The sequence below is a fragment of the Botryllus schlosseri genome, chromosome 11 (assembly GCF_051294905.1).
Source record: "Botryllus schlosseri isolate E-star chromosome 11, Bs_hap1, whole genome shotgun sequence".
Lineage (NCBI taxonomy): Eukaryota > Metazoa > Chordata > Ascidiacea > Stolidobranchia > Styelidae > Botryllus > Botryllus schlosseri.
In genome coordinates this window covers 17,199,727-17,218,931 of record NC_137246.1, presented here as the reverse complement: position 1 = coordinate 17,218,931, position 19,205 = coordinate 17,199,727, and the positions used below count along the sequence as shown (strand labels likewise).

Here is a 19,205-nt window from a genome sequence, read left to right as displayed (position 1 = left end):
AACTCGTTTGCTCGTTCCAGCCGCGTCCAGAAAAGCAGCGAGTAACCGTTCCCTGGAAAATCTTGTGGCTTTCGCGACGCTGGCTTCGACTTGGCCGGAGAAATACCAGGGCTGTTCGCTCGACAAGCTGGAGCTCGACAGCAGCACGGTGTCCGAGGTCAGCGCGCAAACATTTTTTTCTTTCTGCAAACGCTCACGCCGGAAAGAGTGCGACTTACAGAGCTGTCAAGGCAGTCAGCGTTGGTACTCACATAGAAGTGGAACTGGAAGTACTGATTTTTGAAACATGTTAAAACTACTTGAGTTGAAATAGAAAATCAAAAGCTTGAAAGCCCTCGAGAGAGTAGTTTCATAAAGTGGACCGCATACTTTTAGTGGTTAATCGGAGAAGGTTACTTTTAGAACGGTGGTTTCTAAGTGGGCGATACTGTCTCTCAGTGAAAAAAGGTCAACCAACTGAAAGTAGCCGCTGAAACCCTTTTTTAGTCAATTCTCCAGCGATCAGAGTTTGGTGAATAAATTTCCTGTTTATACGTCCGCTTTTTCGGATCCGTTAAAATTGGGGGTGGAAATTTGTGTGGTGCTTGATAAGGGGGCGATGATTCGAAAAAGATTGGGAACCGCTGTTTTCGTAGAATTACAGGGTTTATTTTCCGCGGCAAACGCAAAATAACTGATACAAATAGGTGTTGTCTTCATAAATATATTCTGTCGCTGTGATACATGGGCGATTTTGCTCGGTTTGTGTAATGATTTCACTAGTAAAAGTGATAAGAACATGGTCCCAATCTACTTTGCAAAGTATTGTTACCTGAAAAAACTAGTCAGAAGTAGAAGTCAAAGTAGTCGAAGACCTTGAATAAGTAGTGCAAGTAGGCATAACCTACCTAAGTACTCTGATAAAGAGAAGTACTTCATTACCGAGGACTTGTGGGGACCTCAGGTTTGGGTGTTCCTAAAAAGGACATGACTACACAGCCTGTTAGCTCAAGGTTATTTATTTGTAATTGGTGTGCGTTGCAAGGATTTTGAAATGTTTGGCAGTGACAAAACGTACCCAGCATTTAGGATTCGGCTCAGATCTAGACGCATACTCTCGAGATTCTGATATTTAGATACGTTCTGAATTTCAGTGTTTTAGCGCAAAGTTCATTGGATTGATCCCGCTACCCGTCACTGTAACTCTACAGAATTTAATTCTTGCCATTACTGAAGACGCAGTGGTCTCTTCATCATTTGAGACCAGTGATGAGTGGATAGTGCTTTTCGAGACTCCGAATCCCTCCGACAACTTTAGTGTCTGAGCTCAATCCCAGAATCCGAAGAATCTCATCTAGTATCCGAAACAGTGGCAAGCATGGTACATGATACAACATGGTACATGTGATAATATGGTTGGCCTCGTAGCATTGTTTACTCTCCAGTCCCCAATTACAGTGCAGATGGCTGATTTTTATACATTTGGCAATCATTTTTGCATGATACCCGTCGTATTATAACTTTACAAGGTGTCGACTGTCTGTGTTTTGGTTTGTGATCATAATAATCAATAGTGTATTCTGGTCAGAGCTATCCAAAGATATCGGAGAGAAAAGGTACAATACTCCGAAATTATCCGAAAAAATATCTGTAGAAAACTCCGAAATTATCCGATGCTCATCACTGTTTGAGACTGTCAAAACTATCATCAAACTAGGAACTGACGATCAGTTTTTCTGTTATCCCTCACGTTGCGGATTGTTCGCGTCTCATAGCTGACAAGAGAATTCATGACAAATTTTCCAGATCTTGAGGATGTACCTGCTGACGTCGTCCGCCCGAGTGCCCCAGGACAGTCGTCTGTGGAGAACCCAGCAGAGGGGCGCCTACGGTCCGTCGGACGACACGCCTTTGAAAATGTGTTTGGACAATCCGGGGCTGATAGAAAAATTATCGAAAACAAGCATCTACAATTTCTCCCCGGGTGAGTTTGAAGCTATTGAAGTATGTTCGAAGCTATTCCATATTGGTGTCATACAGTTTATGTTCTGTATACCCGAAACAATTTCACCAAATAATAGCATGCGAATAAAGAAATGCTTAGCATTATTGAGCCTTAACCATCGAGTAAGGATTGATGATCAGCATACTCACCATGTTGTTAGGTATCACAAATCTACAGCCAGTAGTACAAACTGGGCCAGACTGTCCTAATCATGATGCAAATCACTAAGTACTATCTGCTGTGGAGAGTGGAAAGCCCACACACGGTAGAAGCCAAAAGACTCGCTCACCTTCCTTGTTCAGCGGTGTATGCACATCTTGTACTCATGGTATACATATGCACAGATCTTGTGTCTGTATTGTATATCGTGAGTCTTTGTATATGCCGCAAAAAACATCAAGGACAAAAATGTATAATGTTCCTTTCTATTGAAAGATGCGTGTCTTTGCAACTAACACAATATAACTGATGGTGCCGGCAAGCAGGTACGATTTTCAAAAATATATTCAGTTACCATGACGCCTGATTGTTATGCCGATATGACGCTTTCACTCTTAACAGTTATGTAAACTTGTCTTCAAACTGGTATACAAAACCCAAATCATAAAAAGCAAGTAACTGTTTGAGTGGAAGGAATTTAAAATCATAACGAATACGCATGACCTACTTGAATATCACTGAAAACGTAGAAGCACTTGGTTACAGTCCGTCCCTTAAAAAGTATTGCAACGTATTGAATTGTATGGAAATGATTCGGTGAAATTACAGACGAAAAGATGGAGATACTGCAATGTCTATGCAATCATTTACTATCGTTTGTGACGACGCGGGATTTTATCGACGACATCACGGAAAAGTACTGGTCGTCACTGTTCGACTACAGAGTGGACAAGCGCAGCGAGAAAAAGCGCGCCAAGGAATTCATTATCGAAAGGTCTGCCGTCGAGTTTGACGTTGGAAAGTAAATTGTCCTTCTCGTCGTGATACAACTTTTGGTTTCGCAGAACAAAGTTCAAGTACGGCCAAATGAAAACGCCGCAACAGAACGAAAGGTATATGTTGCCGCGACGCGTATTCTTTTACCGTAGACATGAAAATAATGCGAATTCGTTACAGCGAAGTGGAAAACAAAGAAATTGTCGAAAACTTGAGGATGATGACAGTCGAACAAAGACTGGTGAGTGTGCGAGTCCGATTCTAATTCGGCCAAAATCGTGAAAGGATTTTTTCAAATCCAAATCCCGCTGGGGCTTAAGACGAGACCTTTTTGAGTGAATCGAAGTTTTAGTACGTCTCGTGCAAAGTCACTGCGGCGACGTTATCATACTCCATATAGCGACTGATTGTGCGGGAAGAGTAGTGGTCCAGTGTCAAATACCGATTTTCCGACTGGCAGGAGCATCTGAAAGGCATGGACGAAGAGGAACGCGTCGCGAAGGAAGCCTGGGAATTTCGTGAGAAAAAGCACTTGAAAGACATTGCGCTGTATCGAAGGTTCAAGATTGTGCCGCTCGGCGAAGACAGGTGGGAGATCTTTCTCGGCTGGTTTGCGCTGGCGCGATCTTCAAGTCATTCTGTGCAGTTTTTATGACAGCATCGCTCATATAAGCTACGCTAAAATTACTTTCCCATCTTTCAAAATATGAATTGTAAAGAGTACGTAATTTTGGCTGAAAAACTTCAAGCATGGAAATAGTCTAAAAGTAAGCAAAACCGATTTGAGTAGTCTGAACGAGTAGAAGTTTTGCCTAAAAACTCTTCAAGTAGAATTGGAATTATTCCAAAAGCACAAACGCACGAGCTAGTGGTGCTAGAAGGCAAAACCTGGTTGAATACTCTGAAAAAGTGAGTTGCTTCAAAAATGCTTCATTACCGACCACCTCCGGGACATTAGCGAGCTTTGCTCTTGGGCAAGTTTTTGTTGCACATAAATAGCGAGAAAGTTGCACTTGATTTTCCCAAAAGTTGCATTTACGCAGAATCTCTGACTCTGGCCTTGTTCATTCAGTCACGGAAGCATTATTGCGCAACAATCTCCCTTCAGTCTTCACTTGTGCATGAGAAATAGAAAGGCAAACGGATAGAGTAACAGCTCCCGTACTATTACAAGCCAACTGTTGAGAGATGCAGCTAATTCATCGCATTGCTCGTTGTTATGCATACCAAAGGGAATAAAAACATACTAGGAGTAGTTTTATTCCTTTACATTTTGCGCAATATTTGCAGTTACAATAAAAAATCACATGAAAAATAGAGAAGACTTGCAATATAAAACTCTTACAGACGGCTTAAAACATCGTAGCACATAAATTCTGAGTACTTGGGAAGCTGCCGGAAGCTGTAAAAAGAACCTAAAGTTGTAAAAACTTGGCCTGGTGATAACTGTAACGACATGCCCTGTTCGGATTGCTAGATTCAATTTTTTCATGCTATAATTGGGGTGTCAGGACATTTGATCCCTTGGACTCGCCACTTCCGTTTCGACACCAGAACAGCGCTGATTTTCCTTTCAGATATTTCCGCCGCTACTGGGCCTTGAACAGCGTTCCGGGACTGCTGGTCGAAGAGTATCCCGACCCGTCCCTGACTGAGGACCTGCTCGCCGTCAAAGTGAAACAGAAGGCCGCCTGGGGTGACGGTGTCACGCCCACGAAAGCGCCCAACAACTCGACTGCTACACCCATAAACTCTGGAGATTCGGAGTCCGCGCCGCCTGGGAAAGTGAACAGCGACGCCCTCGACGCGGCTAACGGGGAGTTGTCGCCCAATCTCAAGTTGGAGAAGATGACAGGCGATACCGGGTTGCAGCGTGACAGCGTTGATTCGTCGCAGGCCGAGTTTGTTGCTGGTTGCCAGGGGAAGAGTTACAGGTTAGTGCTTGCGTTTATTTCCGCTCGGTTACGACGGGTTGGGCACAATGGATTCGAGTTTTCTCGGGTGCTGAAATAATCTGCTTCTTGCCACTAATAGTTGAGTTATCGCCGACCCAGGGTTGCCACACTGTCCTTATTTCGAAAGGCAGTGTCTTATAAAATTACATTTTCCTTACTATTGTGTCCTTAGTTTCTCTTATTTCCTGCAATTAGGCTATGATTGGGATTAGTCAAAAGTGACGAACTGTTTTTTTTATTAGACATCACGTCGCCAAAAAGGCCATGAACAGGTGATGCTAGAACCACTTTTGTAATGACTCGAGTCACGATTTTGTGGTGACTCGACTTGACTCGAGTCATTTTTTTAAACGCGTAAAATTACTCCAGTTGTTGTGCATGACTCTAACCTGTAACTTCGAAGTTGAGTCACCGCATTATTGACGTTTCGTCTATCAGTCCTGACACTCGGAAAATCGGTCCGTAACTTGTTAGGACTGAGGAAAATTGCAATGTTATGATGCGCGCCATTCTATAACACTCGAGCAGAGTTGAAAAACGGTGGGTTGATAAAACTCGCTTTATAGCAGTTACAATTTCTGGCAGTTGAGTTAATTTGGTCAAAGCTATTCTTACGCAAAGGCAGCGTATTCATATTTATGTGTTTTCATCTCCTTTCTTAGCCCAGTTGCGCGGATTATAACCAAATTCAGCAACCCATTTTGCGGGTCGCAGGTTTTTACACTCGTGATTCGCTTTATGAGTATTGATAACTCAGTATATATGGCGCCAGATTTTGTTGATGATTTTGCTTGTGCGAAAACAAAGCGTATTTTCTCCGGGCAGGTGGATGATTTACACGGAGGAGGGCGAAATCGAAAACGTGCTGACGTCGCTCAACCGGCGCGGTTTCCGCGAGGCAAAATTGGCCGAGTCTCTTTCGAACGCGAGGGCTGAAATTTTTGCCCGGTTGAAGAAGTGCCCGCTCAACGAACTCTTCCAAAAACAGAGGGAAGACGACGTGAGTAGTGGTCATCGTTTGTGCTCCACGTAGTAGTAAATTTCTCCCCAATTGGAAGTAGAAACACCAATTTCCCATACTTGTCAAAATTACTTCAAGGGAAGTTGAATATAACACTTGAGTATGTAGTTTCTTAAATTAGATTAGGTTTGGCTTCTTTCAAAATTGTAAAATTCATTCGAAAATATTTGGGTTCATTTCAATATGAATATACTATTCAAGACACATTCAGCGCAATATTCCTGATGAGACAAATCACTGTTTCCTGTAAGCTGCTCACTGCTTTAAAAGTCGTTGCGCACAGGAAACTCGTGAAAATTTAGAGGGAACATTGCTAGCAAGTTTTCATGACCCATGACGGATTGCGATTTACTTTATTTTACGCTACAGCGAAAGGCCAAGGCCATGTCGTGGAAGGTCGCGATCGAGCTGGCGTTGCGCGATCAGGTCCTGGATTTGGAGTCGAGAATATTCGAAGGCACTCTCGGCGGTATAAAGGTACGTTTCTGTGGTGCTAATTAGGGTTGTCCAAAATTTGGAAAATCTTAAAAATACCCCGTGATTGTGTCTCATTCCATAGATTATTGATAAAAAATAACAATGAGCCCAAAAGAAGCTCACGGGAAAGCCGTTAAGATTTCGGCCAAAGCGTTTTAAAGTAGCTGCCCAAGAATGGGCGTGCCACCGACCATAGAACGGCGAGAAGACTAGTAATCAAATAACCACGGCTCCTGATTGGCTAATTGGCTATGCTTCAATGATCACCACAGCAACAACTTGCTGATTATGTGCTCAAGGAGTCTGCTACCGGTGGGGATTCTGAAATCGCTTGTTGGTAGGTTGGCAGATGATGATTTAAGATTAATTCAGGACATGTTAAGGTACGAAATACATGATGAACAATCAACAGCTGCTTCACAAAAACTTCTACAGCATGATTGCTTTATTGGAAGGAAACGGCTGTAGCCTACATGCCGTGTTTTCACCGAGGGAAAGCAAAGGCGCTTATGCAAGCGGTAAACGAATTCCCCGTTTGGAAAGGATCCATCATCAGTGAACACAAATATAAAGCTTATCAATGACACGATACCGTAATTTGTGTGATCTTATTAGGCTCAAGCTGTAATATATAGGTGACGTTTTGAATGATATTGGAATCGGCTGAATCAGCGGGTTATGGTTGGCACTCATCAGATGCTTACAGTAAATTGAATTCACTTGTAAGTGTTGCTAAAGTCCCTAATGATAACGCACACTCGCACAGGCTATGCCCAATGTGGTATGTCAAAGTCCCTATTGATCCCGCAGAAAATGGGTGTAAAGATAATCACAGACTATACTGCATAGTATCCAGCATAGTTTGGACATGATATCCAGCATTGTGCTTACTTTACACCTCTTTTCTGCAGCATCATTAAGGACTTTGACAACACTTACATGTGAATTCAATTTGCTGAAGTATAACTGCCAAGCACAACCGGCTGATTCAGTCAATCCCTAGAGCATTCAAAATATCAACTATATACTACAACTTGAGTCCAATAAGCTCACTCAAAGTATAGTGTCATGGTCAAGCTTTATATTTGTATTCACTGATGATGGATCCCTTCTGAAACGGGGAACTCGTTCACTACTTGCATAAGCGTCTTTGCTTTCCCTCGATGAAAACACGGCATGTAGGCTACAGCCGTTTCCTTCACAGCAAAGCAGTCATGCTGTAGAAGTTTATGTGAAGCAGCTGTTGATTGTTCATCATGTATTTCGTACCTTAACATGTCCTGAATTAATCATAAATCATCATCTGCCAACCTACCAACAACGCGATTTCAGAATCCCCACCGGTAGCAGACTCCTTGAGCACATAATCAGCAAGTTGTTGCTGTGGTGATCATTGAAGCATAGCCAATTAGCCAATCAGGAGCCGTGGTTATTTGATTACCAGTCTTCTCGCCGTTCTATGGTCAGTGGCACGCCCATTCTTGGGCAACTACTTTAAAACGCTTTGGCCGAAATCTTAACGGCTTTCCCGTGAGCTTCTTTTGGGCTCATTGTTATTTTTTATCGATAATCTATGGAATGAGACACAATCACGGGGTATTTTTAAGATTTTCCAAATTTTGGACAACCCTAGTGCTAATGTTTTATTTCAGAGATTATTGTCATCTGTGGTTGCGGGTCTGTAACCGCACACAGCATGTTGGCTTTGTAGTCATTGCTAGGCAAACAATGTCAAATTGGTAACGTTGTGACAAGACTTATACATAACAACTCTCGTAAAGTGCGAAAATTTAATATCATGTCGCAAATATCCTAGTCAGCTTGTGCGCATTCTCGTTTTTGGCCCATTTCTTCACCCACTTGACCTTGGCACAAATGGATCACAGTGATCTATGATGTAACACTGGTATTACATTGATATCAGCTAAACATCACTTGGCCTAGTCCTGTCGCTTTCAACTCAATGCCATTTGTCTACTTCCTGGGGTTGCTGCCCGCCCTTTTATCAGCAGTCAGCGTATCAAAGCTTGCCAACAGAAAGAGTTCATGCGAAAGCACTTGAGCTGTCTGTGCGTCTCATGCCGATTGCTGACGATTACCCCATACCCCTGATGAGCGCCGTCTGAAAAAATTGTTTCAATCGAATTATTCTATTCAATTCAATTGTATGTTGAGGTTCAGTGCCTCCAATAGTGTTCTCAAATGTTACCGTATTACATTTATAATGCCGAATTCACCGATAACCCTTGCACCGCTTCTTAACAGGAGGAAGACGGCTTCGACTGGGTGAACAGGGTCAGCAACGCTACCACGTACCCGCAAGAACTGAGCGATCGACTTCTGGAATCTGTAGTGCCGATAGGTAACAGACGCGTGCGCAGCAGCAACCTGCGATATCCGTGTTAATGCGAAATGTGTTTACCGTAGGGGTCGCAAAAGCGGAGGGTGACATCTTGGATGAATGTGACACCGAAGAAGAGATGAGCAAGCTGAGGAAAAGAGAGAAACTGGTGGCGCCGCCTTCTCTCGTTTTTCCGATAGGTTCTGCCGAGGGTGGCGATGAAGAAATGGAGCAAGGTAGCTTTTTGAATTTGTCTCCCTGGATAGTGTGTTGAGATTATGGGATATGTTTGAATATGTCGGTTACTTTAATTTTTAAACGAGTCTGCCTTTACTGTTTTGCCGGTTTTTCTCTAAAAATCTGATGTATTTTGTCGGTTTCTTGCAGATGGCGAGACCGCACAGACGGAAATGGATTTGGCGCATGCACAAAAAGTGCGGGACCTCTCTCTGGCGCTGCTGCAAGTCGAGAGGGGAATAGACAAGAAATACCTCAAGGCTCCTCTTGGTAAGCAAGCACTGTAGTAGGTTTTGTTACTTACTCGTCATACGTCATATTTTGTGTTACGATTGTTGATATACGCTGTTCTTTCGAATTCTCAACTAGTTGCTGACGATTACCCCTGACGAGTGTCAGCCGAAATATTCGGGTTCCTTTCAATATGAATATACTATTCAATCGGGCAGTTATGTGATTTGTTACATTTGCGTCTATGTAGTACTTAGCAGTACTTATTCAAGTAGTCTTAGTATATGCGTGGTCCTGGCTAGTGCTGGGCGAATTCAAGTACCCGAGTGATTCGATTCTGAATCACGTCTTATGCTTCTAATCGAGTATTCGAGCGTCACTCATTATGACGTCGTAACAGAATGCAATATGTCAAAGTTCAGATATGTATATGTATGCCACCACAAAGAATATAATATCTGTTATCCGTCACATTAACCATACTCAGTATATTTTCGACCATACCGATTGCATTGCACTTCTTGACAGTGTTGTGGGATGATCATGTCTTCGGAAATGTGGTGTTTCCAGTAATGTTCGTAGCTTTGTACTAGTGCTTTATACCCTGTTTTGTATGCTGCGGTACGGCCGATCAAGGTTTCATGGCTTCCACAGTGGAAAATAGTATCAAAACTATAATTTTCTTTAATAAATTAACTTTCAGTGGCGAGGACTGTATAATTTCAGTACTCGGAATAAATCGTTTTTTACTACTCGACTTGAATCTCGATTCAGATTCAAGTATTTGAATCATTATGCCCATCCCTAGTCCTGGCGAATAGCCAGCCGAGAGAAAAAGAGGGAGGGGTAAAACAAAAGAGGGGAGATGGGGATATTTTGAAGACAGACAATGTTCTAGATCAGTGGTTCTTAACCTTGTGACGTGGGTGGAAACACTCAGGGTCGCTGCGATGGTATAGTAATTCTCATAGGCATGCAAAGTTCTGTGTATGCCTGAAATCTTGTGGTGTATTTACTTTTGACAAGATTCATCAAGTCTCTTAACGTTTCGTCTCGCTTCTTTTGAAATATACCGACGGTGCAAAATTTCGGGTTCATTGCAATACGAATATACTAGTCTAACAACGGTGTTTGCGCACAGGATATTCGGTGGATATTGCGCGTCGCAAGACGAGATCGAAAGGCCCCGTCGAGGACGACGAGGAGGAGATTATGCGACGGAAGAAGGCCAGCGCCACGTACCTGCGACGGTGGGAGAATTCGCTTGTGAATTGCACGTCGTTTTCGCAGGTACGCATACGGTGTCGCATCGTAAATAACAAAGCAAACTAGTCGGTGCACTCCGTTCACCATATTGCACCACACCGTCTGCTAGGCACATCAGTGATTTTCTTTGATGCTATCATATCATGTCACAAAGACGAACTAATTCCCGCATTTTGAAATCGAACCGTCGCCAGACATGATCAGAGTAACCAGAATTGCTACACGAGTAGAAATAGAAGATAGGCGATAAATTTCTACTCATTTACAAGCACAAGTATTTTTCCAAGACACGTCAAAACAACTTCAAGTGTAAGTGGATAACGAAAGGTTTGAAAAGTATTCAAGTAACTAGTTTCAGAAAGTAGATATGGTCGGGAAGTCGCGTATTTTAGCAGTGAACCGCCGGATGCATCTTTGTGACTAACTTTACTGACGCTATAAAGAAATAGAAACTTCGAAGATATATTCAGTTACCGTGATACAGTGTTGGGATGACTCAAGTCATGACTTGACTCGAGTCACTTTGCTAAAATAACTTGACTTGACTCGGCGTGTCAGAAATGTGGATTGACTCGTGACTCGGAGCAAAATTCACGAGTCAATTTCAAGTCATCAAGTAATCGGTGTCGATAAAAATCACTTTATCTTGCGAATGTTTGGATTGTTCGCGAAACGCTGGTGTAACCCGTGAGAGCGATCAATCATTCAATGATCGTGCGTTTTACTGAGCCTCCATTGTTCTCTCACAAACAAATTGACAGCAAACGAAGTGATCGAAGCTTACAGTAAAATGTATGTCTCTGTTCCTACCTTAACCAAACCTTGTTTTATTGAAATTGAATTCGAATACAGTTTATATAGACCTCAACCATTGGCGCAGGCTGGAATTGTATCATATCATTTTGTAAATTGGTAATGTATTGCATCTTATGAATTCGTTTCTAAATTCTCTATTTTGGCTGGTAACTATAAACTGAGGCTATGCAATTAGTTACGTAGTTGAGCAGTTCTACGTATATGTGACCGATACAGCGCCTTCTTGCTTGCATATTTAACTCTATGTTCGTTCATCGGTTAAAAATCAATGACCACTCAACCTGTATGTCAGAAAGCTAACAAAATGCAATGACGTAGTCATGCCTCATACTTCGACAAGGCAACTTGACTTGAATTGTGACTTGACTCGTGAATTGACTTGTCTCGAGTCACCTCCAAAAATCGAGTGACTTGACTTGACTCGAAGGTAGTGACTTGATCCCAACACTGCCGTGATAACGGGGCTATTTCGAGCGGTTCTTGTGAGAATTGTTCTTGGAAAAGTGTGCAAACTTATCCCGAAAACTTTTTTCAAACAATTATTCAAGTGGAATTGGAAGTGGTTTGAAAATGTAAGCGCTTGAGAAAGCAGTGCACGTATTATATCGACAAGCCGCCTGCAAACTATGTCTCGCAGATTTCGCTGCACTTGTCGACGTTGAACAAATGCATCATCTGGGCGCGGTCGGTCCTGAACGCTTCGTGCCGTATCTGTCACAGGCGGGGCGACGCCGACAAGATGCTGCTTTGCGACTCGTGCGACCGCGGACACCACATGTACTGCCTCAAACCTCCGCTCAAGGTAAGTGACTTTCCGCCACAATGTTTAGCGCAGTGGTTCTCAACCGGGGGGCAATTCCCCCCTCGGGGGGAATTTTGAAATTTTTAGGGGGGAATCTGGCTTAATTTATTTAGGGGAAATCTGGCTTTGGCATTGTATCGGAAGATACTCTGGGTTCACAAGGTTTTTAGATTTTTATGGTATGGAACTGTTAAGTAGAAATTAGTTCTTTACAATTGTATATTTCTTTGGCGGATTTAAAGCTAGGTGTATGTTTAAATGCCTTCCGTATATATTACACCCCCTGATAAAGTGAGACTCACGAGACGATTTCGTTGGGTCCGGACAGCCTCTCGAACAAATTGCTACGAAGCAGGAAAACGTCAAGCTGAATTCAGCACAAGGCCGCTAGTGAAATTGTTCAACTTTTTAAGCCAACATATGAGCTAACGTGAAAAACATACCGTACCAAATTGATCGATTCAAATCAAGTCAATAGCAAGCGGACTTGGTGATTTATTTTTCGTCAGCGGCTACCCGACCGGTCAAAAACAGTTGAAATTTGACTGTACTTTACCAAAGTTCAGTGCGGTCTGTATTCGCCATAGTTCGGACATATCTGAATATGTTTGGCCATTAATTGCTCAGTCAGCAAATGGTTGCGTGTTAAAAAGTACATTTTTTTAGTCACAGGCAACTTTTTCATAGGGGGGAATTTTAGCTCAAATATTGGCCAAGGGGGGCACGAGACGAAAAAGGTTGGGAACCACTGGTTTAGCGGGTGCCTCGTCAGCAACTTGAACTTTTCCCCAAAAATTTATTTTGATTGTACGTGGACCACAAGAACGTTTCTTTGATCCACATTAATAGAAAATGTCGTAATAAAGTTAAAGTGATAACAGCCCAGTAAAATAAAATGTGCTAAACGGAACTAAGTACACTAAGTCGTAGAGGTCCGCCCAGTTAACATCCAGTCTAGCTGCAACTGAAATGATTTTACAATGTGGAGGGTGACGTCGTATGCAACAACAATACTCGACAATATCTGGAGAAACCGAACTAGAAATTATCATCAATTTCGATTTTTGGTGGTATGCTGTTATCGGTGTGACAAAAATTACTGACTTTTATTGGCCTATCATGTACTGGTACGTAGCCGCCAACACAGATCCTAGTTAAGAACTCATGTACCTACCTAAAAAGCCGTAACCTATAAAAAAGATACAGCCTAATCGATAGGCCTGTCATAGTTTTAGACCAACTTCAGCGATGTATCATATCGGTTCGCCAGTACAGCTGAAACGAAGCAGGGAACATAAATAACAAAAATATTGTAGAAACTATATTCACGTGCAGTCAAATTCCAGATCAGTAAGAAACCAGTACGTTACATCCTTGCAGACGGACTATAGTATTAAACCTGTCAGAATGAGCAGTTTTTCGTTTTTCTTTCGTGTCTCGGAACAGACGGTCACCATTTTCGTTTCAGAACGTGCCGACCGGCGATTGGTTTTGCCCGCAGTGCAAGCCGATACATTCCCATCGGATGAGCCCAAGGAGAGTGAGAGCCACGAGCTTCACGCAGGTACTTATCGTGCTGTGCGTATGATATATATATAAATATAAAAGCACACTCGATTTAACACTAGTCAAGACCAGGTTGCCAGGTGGTTTCGCTTAAAAAACTGAAAGCGTAAGTAGCCTGTAATCGTAACCGCGTGAGAAAGTGGTGCAAGTTGGCTATGCTACTTGACCTTGAGTACTTTGTAAAAGCAGATGTACGATGTACTCTACTTTTGTACTGACTACCTCTGGTCGAAATGGCCACTCATTACAGCAAACACACCCTTTCGCTCCAAACGATTGAATATTATGGCACAAAGTAGGATTTATAACAATGCTTTATTGCGAATCTTCAATAGTCTTACTGCTATGAGACCAAATAAAACGATGATGGCAATCTAGTATATAGGAAGAACGGAGATTAATTCTGATTATTAGATTTGAGTTGTGTGTTGAATTTTCTTGAAATACACAAACCAACGAAACGTAAAATCCACAATACTGCCTTTTTCAGGAGGCTAGCTCTGAGGACGAAGAGGAGGAAGAAGCTGACGACACGGAGGAGGACGACGACGACAACATGGAGGAAGAGGAAGTAGAGGACGAAGAGGAGCAGGAGTCCGAGGAGGAAAACGAAAGGTAGGTTTGGGCAGACCGGGAAGCCTATTCCGGATAGAATACGCTTTCGGTTTTCAGCTCGCAAGACGAAGAGGAGGAGGAAGCGCCCGTGAAGAGGGGCATCCGGCTGCCTAGCAGGCCGACGCGGAAGTCCGACAGGGAGAGGAAGGCGAAAAAGCCGTCGCCGAACGTGCAGAGGACAAGCGGAAGGACGTCGGGACGCGACAGCAACAGGGCCAGCACGGACAACGGCCGCAAGTCGAGAAGCTCCAATTCGTTCAAACGAGGCGCCTCAAACGGTACAGGATGCTTTTGCTTCTGTCACTATTGTTGTCAGACTTGTACTAAGCAGAAAATTTTCAGCTTTTCCAAATTTAATTAGAATTAAAATTAGATGTGTATGCATCGCTTTTACGAGCGAACGTGTCATATTGACTGGATGAGATAGCTCCCGTGTCTGGGGTTACCATATTTTGTAATTTGTAAAGGAGGACGCTTTTTGCAAATCGTGAAGATCGGATTACTAGGAAAATGCTAATTCTAAGATTTGTTCTATAAATCTTGTTGTGTTGGCTAAGAAAAAGCTCATCTTACTCGAAATGCCCACATTTTAACTATGCTGATGTGCTGTGGACTAAAAAAAAAGTCATTTTTCCAGTCCTCTCGAACGTTCGCATTACAGATTTTGTGCAATTTCTGGTGTTTTATAGCGTTCAGACTGTCCAGTACATTACCCTGGCTGTCAAAGCTATAAAAGAGGACGCATTTCCAAAAAGGGGGGAATTCAGGCGTCCTCGGTGGACATTTTCGATTTCCTGAAAAAAAAAGAGTGCATATGGGTAACCCTACTGCATCACAGCAACGGAGTATGTTTTCGGAAATTGCGCCAGTTGGTAGTGTCATTGGCTGTGTTCGTCGTAAAGACGTGCCTCGCTATTTCTCGAATAACCACTTCCGATCGACTACTAAAAGTGTGCGACACCTCGTTTGAATCCACCAGTGTTGGGAGCATGACTCGCGTCACCTTTTTCGTATGACTTGACTTGAGTCACTTTGCTAAAATGACTCGACTTGGCGCATCAGAAATGTGGATTGACTCGTGACTCGGAGCAAAATTCACGAGTCAATTTCAAGTCATCAAGTAATCGGTGACGATAAAAATCACTGTGTCCTGCATACGGCTGGATTTTTCGCGAAACGCTGGCGTAACCCATGAGAGCGACCATCATTCAATAATCGTACGTTTTACTGAGCCTCCATTGTTCTCTCACAAATAAATTGACCGCAAACGAAGTGATCGAAGCTTACAGCTTACGTTGTCCTAAATTAGTAGTAAAGTAATGTAATAGCAAAATGTATATTTCTTTTCTCTGTTCTTACCCTAACCAAACCTCTTGTTTTAATGAAATGTACAGTTTATATATTCCTCAAACATTGGTGAAGGCTCCGAATTGTATCATATCAATTTTTAAAAGGGTGGTGTATTGCACCTTATCAATTCGTTTCGCTATTTTGGCTGGGAACTATAAACTGAGGCTATGCAATCACTTACGTAGTTGAGCACTTCTACCTATATGTGATCGATGCCTTCTTGCGTGTAGGCTATATTCAACTCTATATTCGTTCATCGGTTCAGAAACAATGACCACTCAATCTGTATTACAGACAGTTGGCAAGAGACTTGACTTGACTCGAGTCAAAATGTGCAATGACTCGAAGGTAGTGACTTGATCCCAACACTGGAATTTACATTTTCGGCTTTCACTTTTTACTTTTGTGTGAAGTTTTGACATGTAGCCATCTCTACTTATAATTGAGTAGAAATTTACGGTGTTTCTTCTACTTGTGCAGCAAAGTTGACCGACTTGATCAACTGGGATTGGTTGTAGTGTGGTGTGAAATTACAGCGGATTATATGTCTTACGGTTTTACAACAATTTAATCAAAACGTTCTCGTTTTAATGTTTGGTTGATGCCCTCGAGTAACGACTGCTATTACACCCCACTTTTACTAGTTTGCTCTCATCCTTGTTCATCAAAAAAGTAACTATATTTATTTTGTTTCATTCCGGACTCCGGGCCATCATTTAAATACTGTTTGATTTCCTAACGTGATGTCTCCGACGTTTTGACAGACGACGAAGACTACCAAGGCTCATCCAGCAGAAGACGATCCGCCGGCGTCTGGAAAGAACTGAATTCGTGTCAGGAGATTCTGAAAGAGATGATTCAACACAAGGACGGTTGGCCGTTCGTGATGCCCGTGAGCAAGAAACAGGTTCGTTTGCCAGTCGCGTAGTCTTGACGACGCCGTTGGATAACGTTGACTGTTGCTTGGCAGGTCCCCGATTATTACGAAGTCATATCGCGACCGATGGATTTTGCCACCATGCAGAATAAGCTCAAGAACGTGGAATACTCGGATCCAAGTAAGTGTGCTTCCATCAACCTTAATGAAATGATGTCTTTCAATCAGAAAGATATGTTTGTGACTTCTACATTTCAATCTTTGGTTTAGAATTTAGATCGACGGGCAGTGCTGTATGCAGGGTGGGGGGGGGGGGGGGAGGGTTAGGTTCAAAATCGAAAACATGTCATCTTGAAACGATAATTATGTCTCCAATATCCGTATGCAGTAATATTCACTAAAATCCTTTCATTATCTCTGACAATCGTGTTTTAGTTCTTTCACAACATTTCCGATGCACAATTCATCATGTGCAGGGTATTCTTTCATTTCTTTAGTAATCCATTTGATGTGTAATGTAGATTCTTGTTTTTAGTTCCGTGACGGCATGTAAATTGGCTCAAATTTCCCGCAGTTTAGTAAAGTTCAAGAACCGCTGCTGTCTCAATTCAAATTATAATTTCATAGACCTCATCCCCACATATTGTTTTGTTAACGTGGTATTTATGGTTCTACCTTGCCGGTGGACGAGTAGGACTGATGACTGACTGAGTCTAGTACCAGTCATAGCAATGCCACGTTTAGTAAGACAGTCGAAATACTTACATTTCATGGAAGCCCAACCAAATATGAAAATATTTGGCTTGGCCCGGCAAAGAAAATATTACCTGCTCTTGATCATGAAATTATTTCGTGTTTCATAACCACGGCACAGCCCCTTTTCGGCAAGGTTGCGAATATATTAAAAATTTTGAAATTTTCCAACAGGTGAATTCATAGAGGACGCTAAGCTTGTCTTCTCCAACTGTCTCCTGTACAACATGCCTCGGTCGGTACACGCCAAAGCTGCCTTGCAACTCGAAAACTATTTTGAGAAGAGAATGAAGGAGACTGGTCTCGATAAATACAAGGATGTAATCGACGGCACCCACCCGCCTACGAAAAAACGAAAATCTTGAACCGGGCAACGCTAGCCAAATGACGAAGCACGAAGGCCGTCTCCATTTTGCTGTTACACGCTATTTGGCGACTTGCTCAGTTCTGTTATTTTTGTTTCTGCGCCATGCGTTTACTGCAGATGCGTAAAGGACTGTTTCGTCTGTAGAACTATCGATGTTTTTGTTGAAGAAAACCATGTGGGTCCACGGACTAAACTCCTGCAAAGTTTACGCTTACCATTCTGTTTTTACTGCTATTGTGTGTTCATCTGGCGCTTGGCGTTTACGTGACCAGTGTAATGATGAAATAGTCGCACGTCTGGATCTTGTTGATATTTCAAGTTGAAATGTTTTTGTACTGCCAGTGCTGCGGTGTCTAGCTAGGATGCTCCTGAGCTGTCGGCTACTATTTTTCCGATTTCCTGTGTTCATTAATAATGATTTCACAACGCTTCATAGAAAGTGTTTGTTGTATCAATAGGAGACTTCGGCAAGGTTAAAAGAATGAAAGCACGATGCAGCAAAAAGAAACTTTCTGGCAGTATTGATTCTAGTTCCAGATATCAGCGTAGAGGTGTGCTAGACAGACTCGATAATTAGCTCGTGGTCCATAATATCCTGCCACGGCAGAGCTGTAGCCATATCAAAATTGTTTGTCTCCAGGGCACTGCCTTTGACAGGTTTCGGAAGCTTTGGAGGTGCAGCTTCTTCATACTCGAATATATCATCCACCTTCGCTGGTGCCTCCAACATTATGGGTTCCACCTGAAACAACTCTAGCTCCACGCCATCGTCTTCATCCTGGGACGGTTTGGTTTTTGTTTTCGCCTTCCTAGGCTTGTTTCGTTTCTGCGGGACGTCCGGAGAATCAGAGTTGAGAAAACTAGCTGTAAGCTTCTCCGCCTTTTGAACTTTGTTACTCTTCCTTTTTCGAACTACGCTCGGCAGAGGGATTTGTCCTATCGGTGAAACGTCTTGCAATATGGAGGCGGCAGGCTCCAGCAAATTTTCAAATCCGAACAAGTGTTCGGGTTCGGGATTTTTCGGCACGATCGGCGTGCTGATCTGAGTGTGCTTGAGGTTAGCTTTGAAGATTCTGGAGATGGGCGTTTTTGTATTTGATTCCTTCATTGTGGTGCGGTGTGGCTTGCTGTCTATGTCTTTAGAAGAACAATCTTCTGCGCTTGAAGATGTGGGCCTTTCGTCACTTGCACGGGCGGTTTGAAGCCAGGTTTTGAGACGTGGTGGGGATTTGGATTTATTGGAGTAAAATGAACTGGTCTTTACCGGGCGTGTGCTGATTTTTACTGATTTAGGTGCAGTTGACTTTGTAATGCTGGGTGAACTTGGTTCTGTTGTTTGCTTTGTGATTTGCTCATCGTTATGGCTTGCTTCACAGTTTGAATGTGATGCATCATCTTTGTCGATTACAATCTCTGTCTCTGATTGTGAATTTTCCGTGGAAAGGTCCGTACTGAGAGTGATCGACGAAGCATCGTTGGTAAGATCCTTTCTATGGGATTTATTGCGCAAACTCCGGCGGGGTTTGAGGCTTTGTTTCGTTTCAATATGCGGCATTTCTTGAATGGGAGTACCTTGAACTTCTGGAGAGCTGACTGATGGCGTTTTGGCTA

The 19,205-nt window shown here is 42.8% G+C and overlaps 1 protein-coding gene across 1 annotated transcript in view; it reads left to right on the top strand.

Annotated features, from left to right (window-relative positions):
- LOC145449375 (bromodomain adjacent to zinc finger domain protein 1A-like) overlaps positions 1–18,033 on the top strand; it is a 31,322-nt gene extending 13,289 nt beyond the window's left edge. Inside the window, exons 13-32 of the mRNA XM_080327722.1 lie at positions 21–157; positions 1,786–1,963; positions 2,753–2,918; positions 2,989–3,036; positions 3,101–3,161; positions 3,381–3,508; positions 4,498–4,854; positions 5,701–5,875; positions 6,266–6,373; positions 8,639–8,735; positions 8,801–8,950; positions 9,102–9,221; positions 10,324–10,472; positions 11,902–12,066; positions 13,535–13,630; positions 14,123–14,247; positions 14,305–14,525; positions 16,362–16,504; positions 16,568–16,655; positions 17,402–18,033. Of these exons, the coding sequence (XP_080183848.1) occupies positions 21–157; positions 1,786–1,963; positions 2,753–2,918; positions 2,989–3,036; positions 3,101–3,161; positions 3,381–3,508; positions 4,498–4,854; positions 5,701–5,875; positions 6,266–6,373; positions 8,639–8,735; positions 8,801–8,950; positions 9,102–9,221; positions 10,324–10,472; positions 11,902–12,066; positions 13,535–13,630; positions 14,123–14,247; positions 14,305–14,525; positions 16,362–16,504; positions 16,568–16,655; positions 17,402–17,592 (2,903 nt within the window). The 3' untranslated portion in view covers positions 17,593–18,033. The remainder of the gene's footprint in view (positions 1–20; positions 158–1,785; positions 1,964–2,752; positions 2,919–2,988; positions 3,037–3,100; positions 3,162–3,380; positions 3,509–4,497; positions 4,855–5,700; positions 5,876–6,265; positions 6,374–8,638; positions 8,736–8,800; positions 8,951–9,101; positions 9,222–10,323; positions 10,473–11,901; positions 12,067–13,534; positions 13,631–14,122; positions 14,248–14,304; positions 14,526–16,361; positions 16,505–16,567; positions 16,656–17,401) is intronic.
- Positions 18,034–19,205: the final 1,172 nt, after the last annotated feature.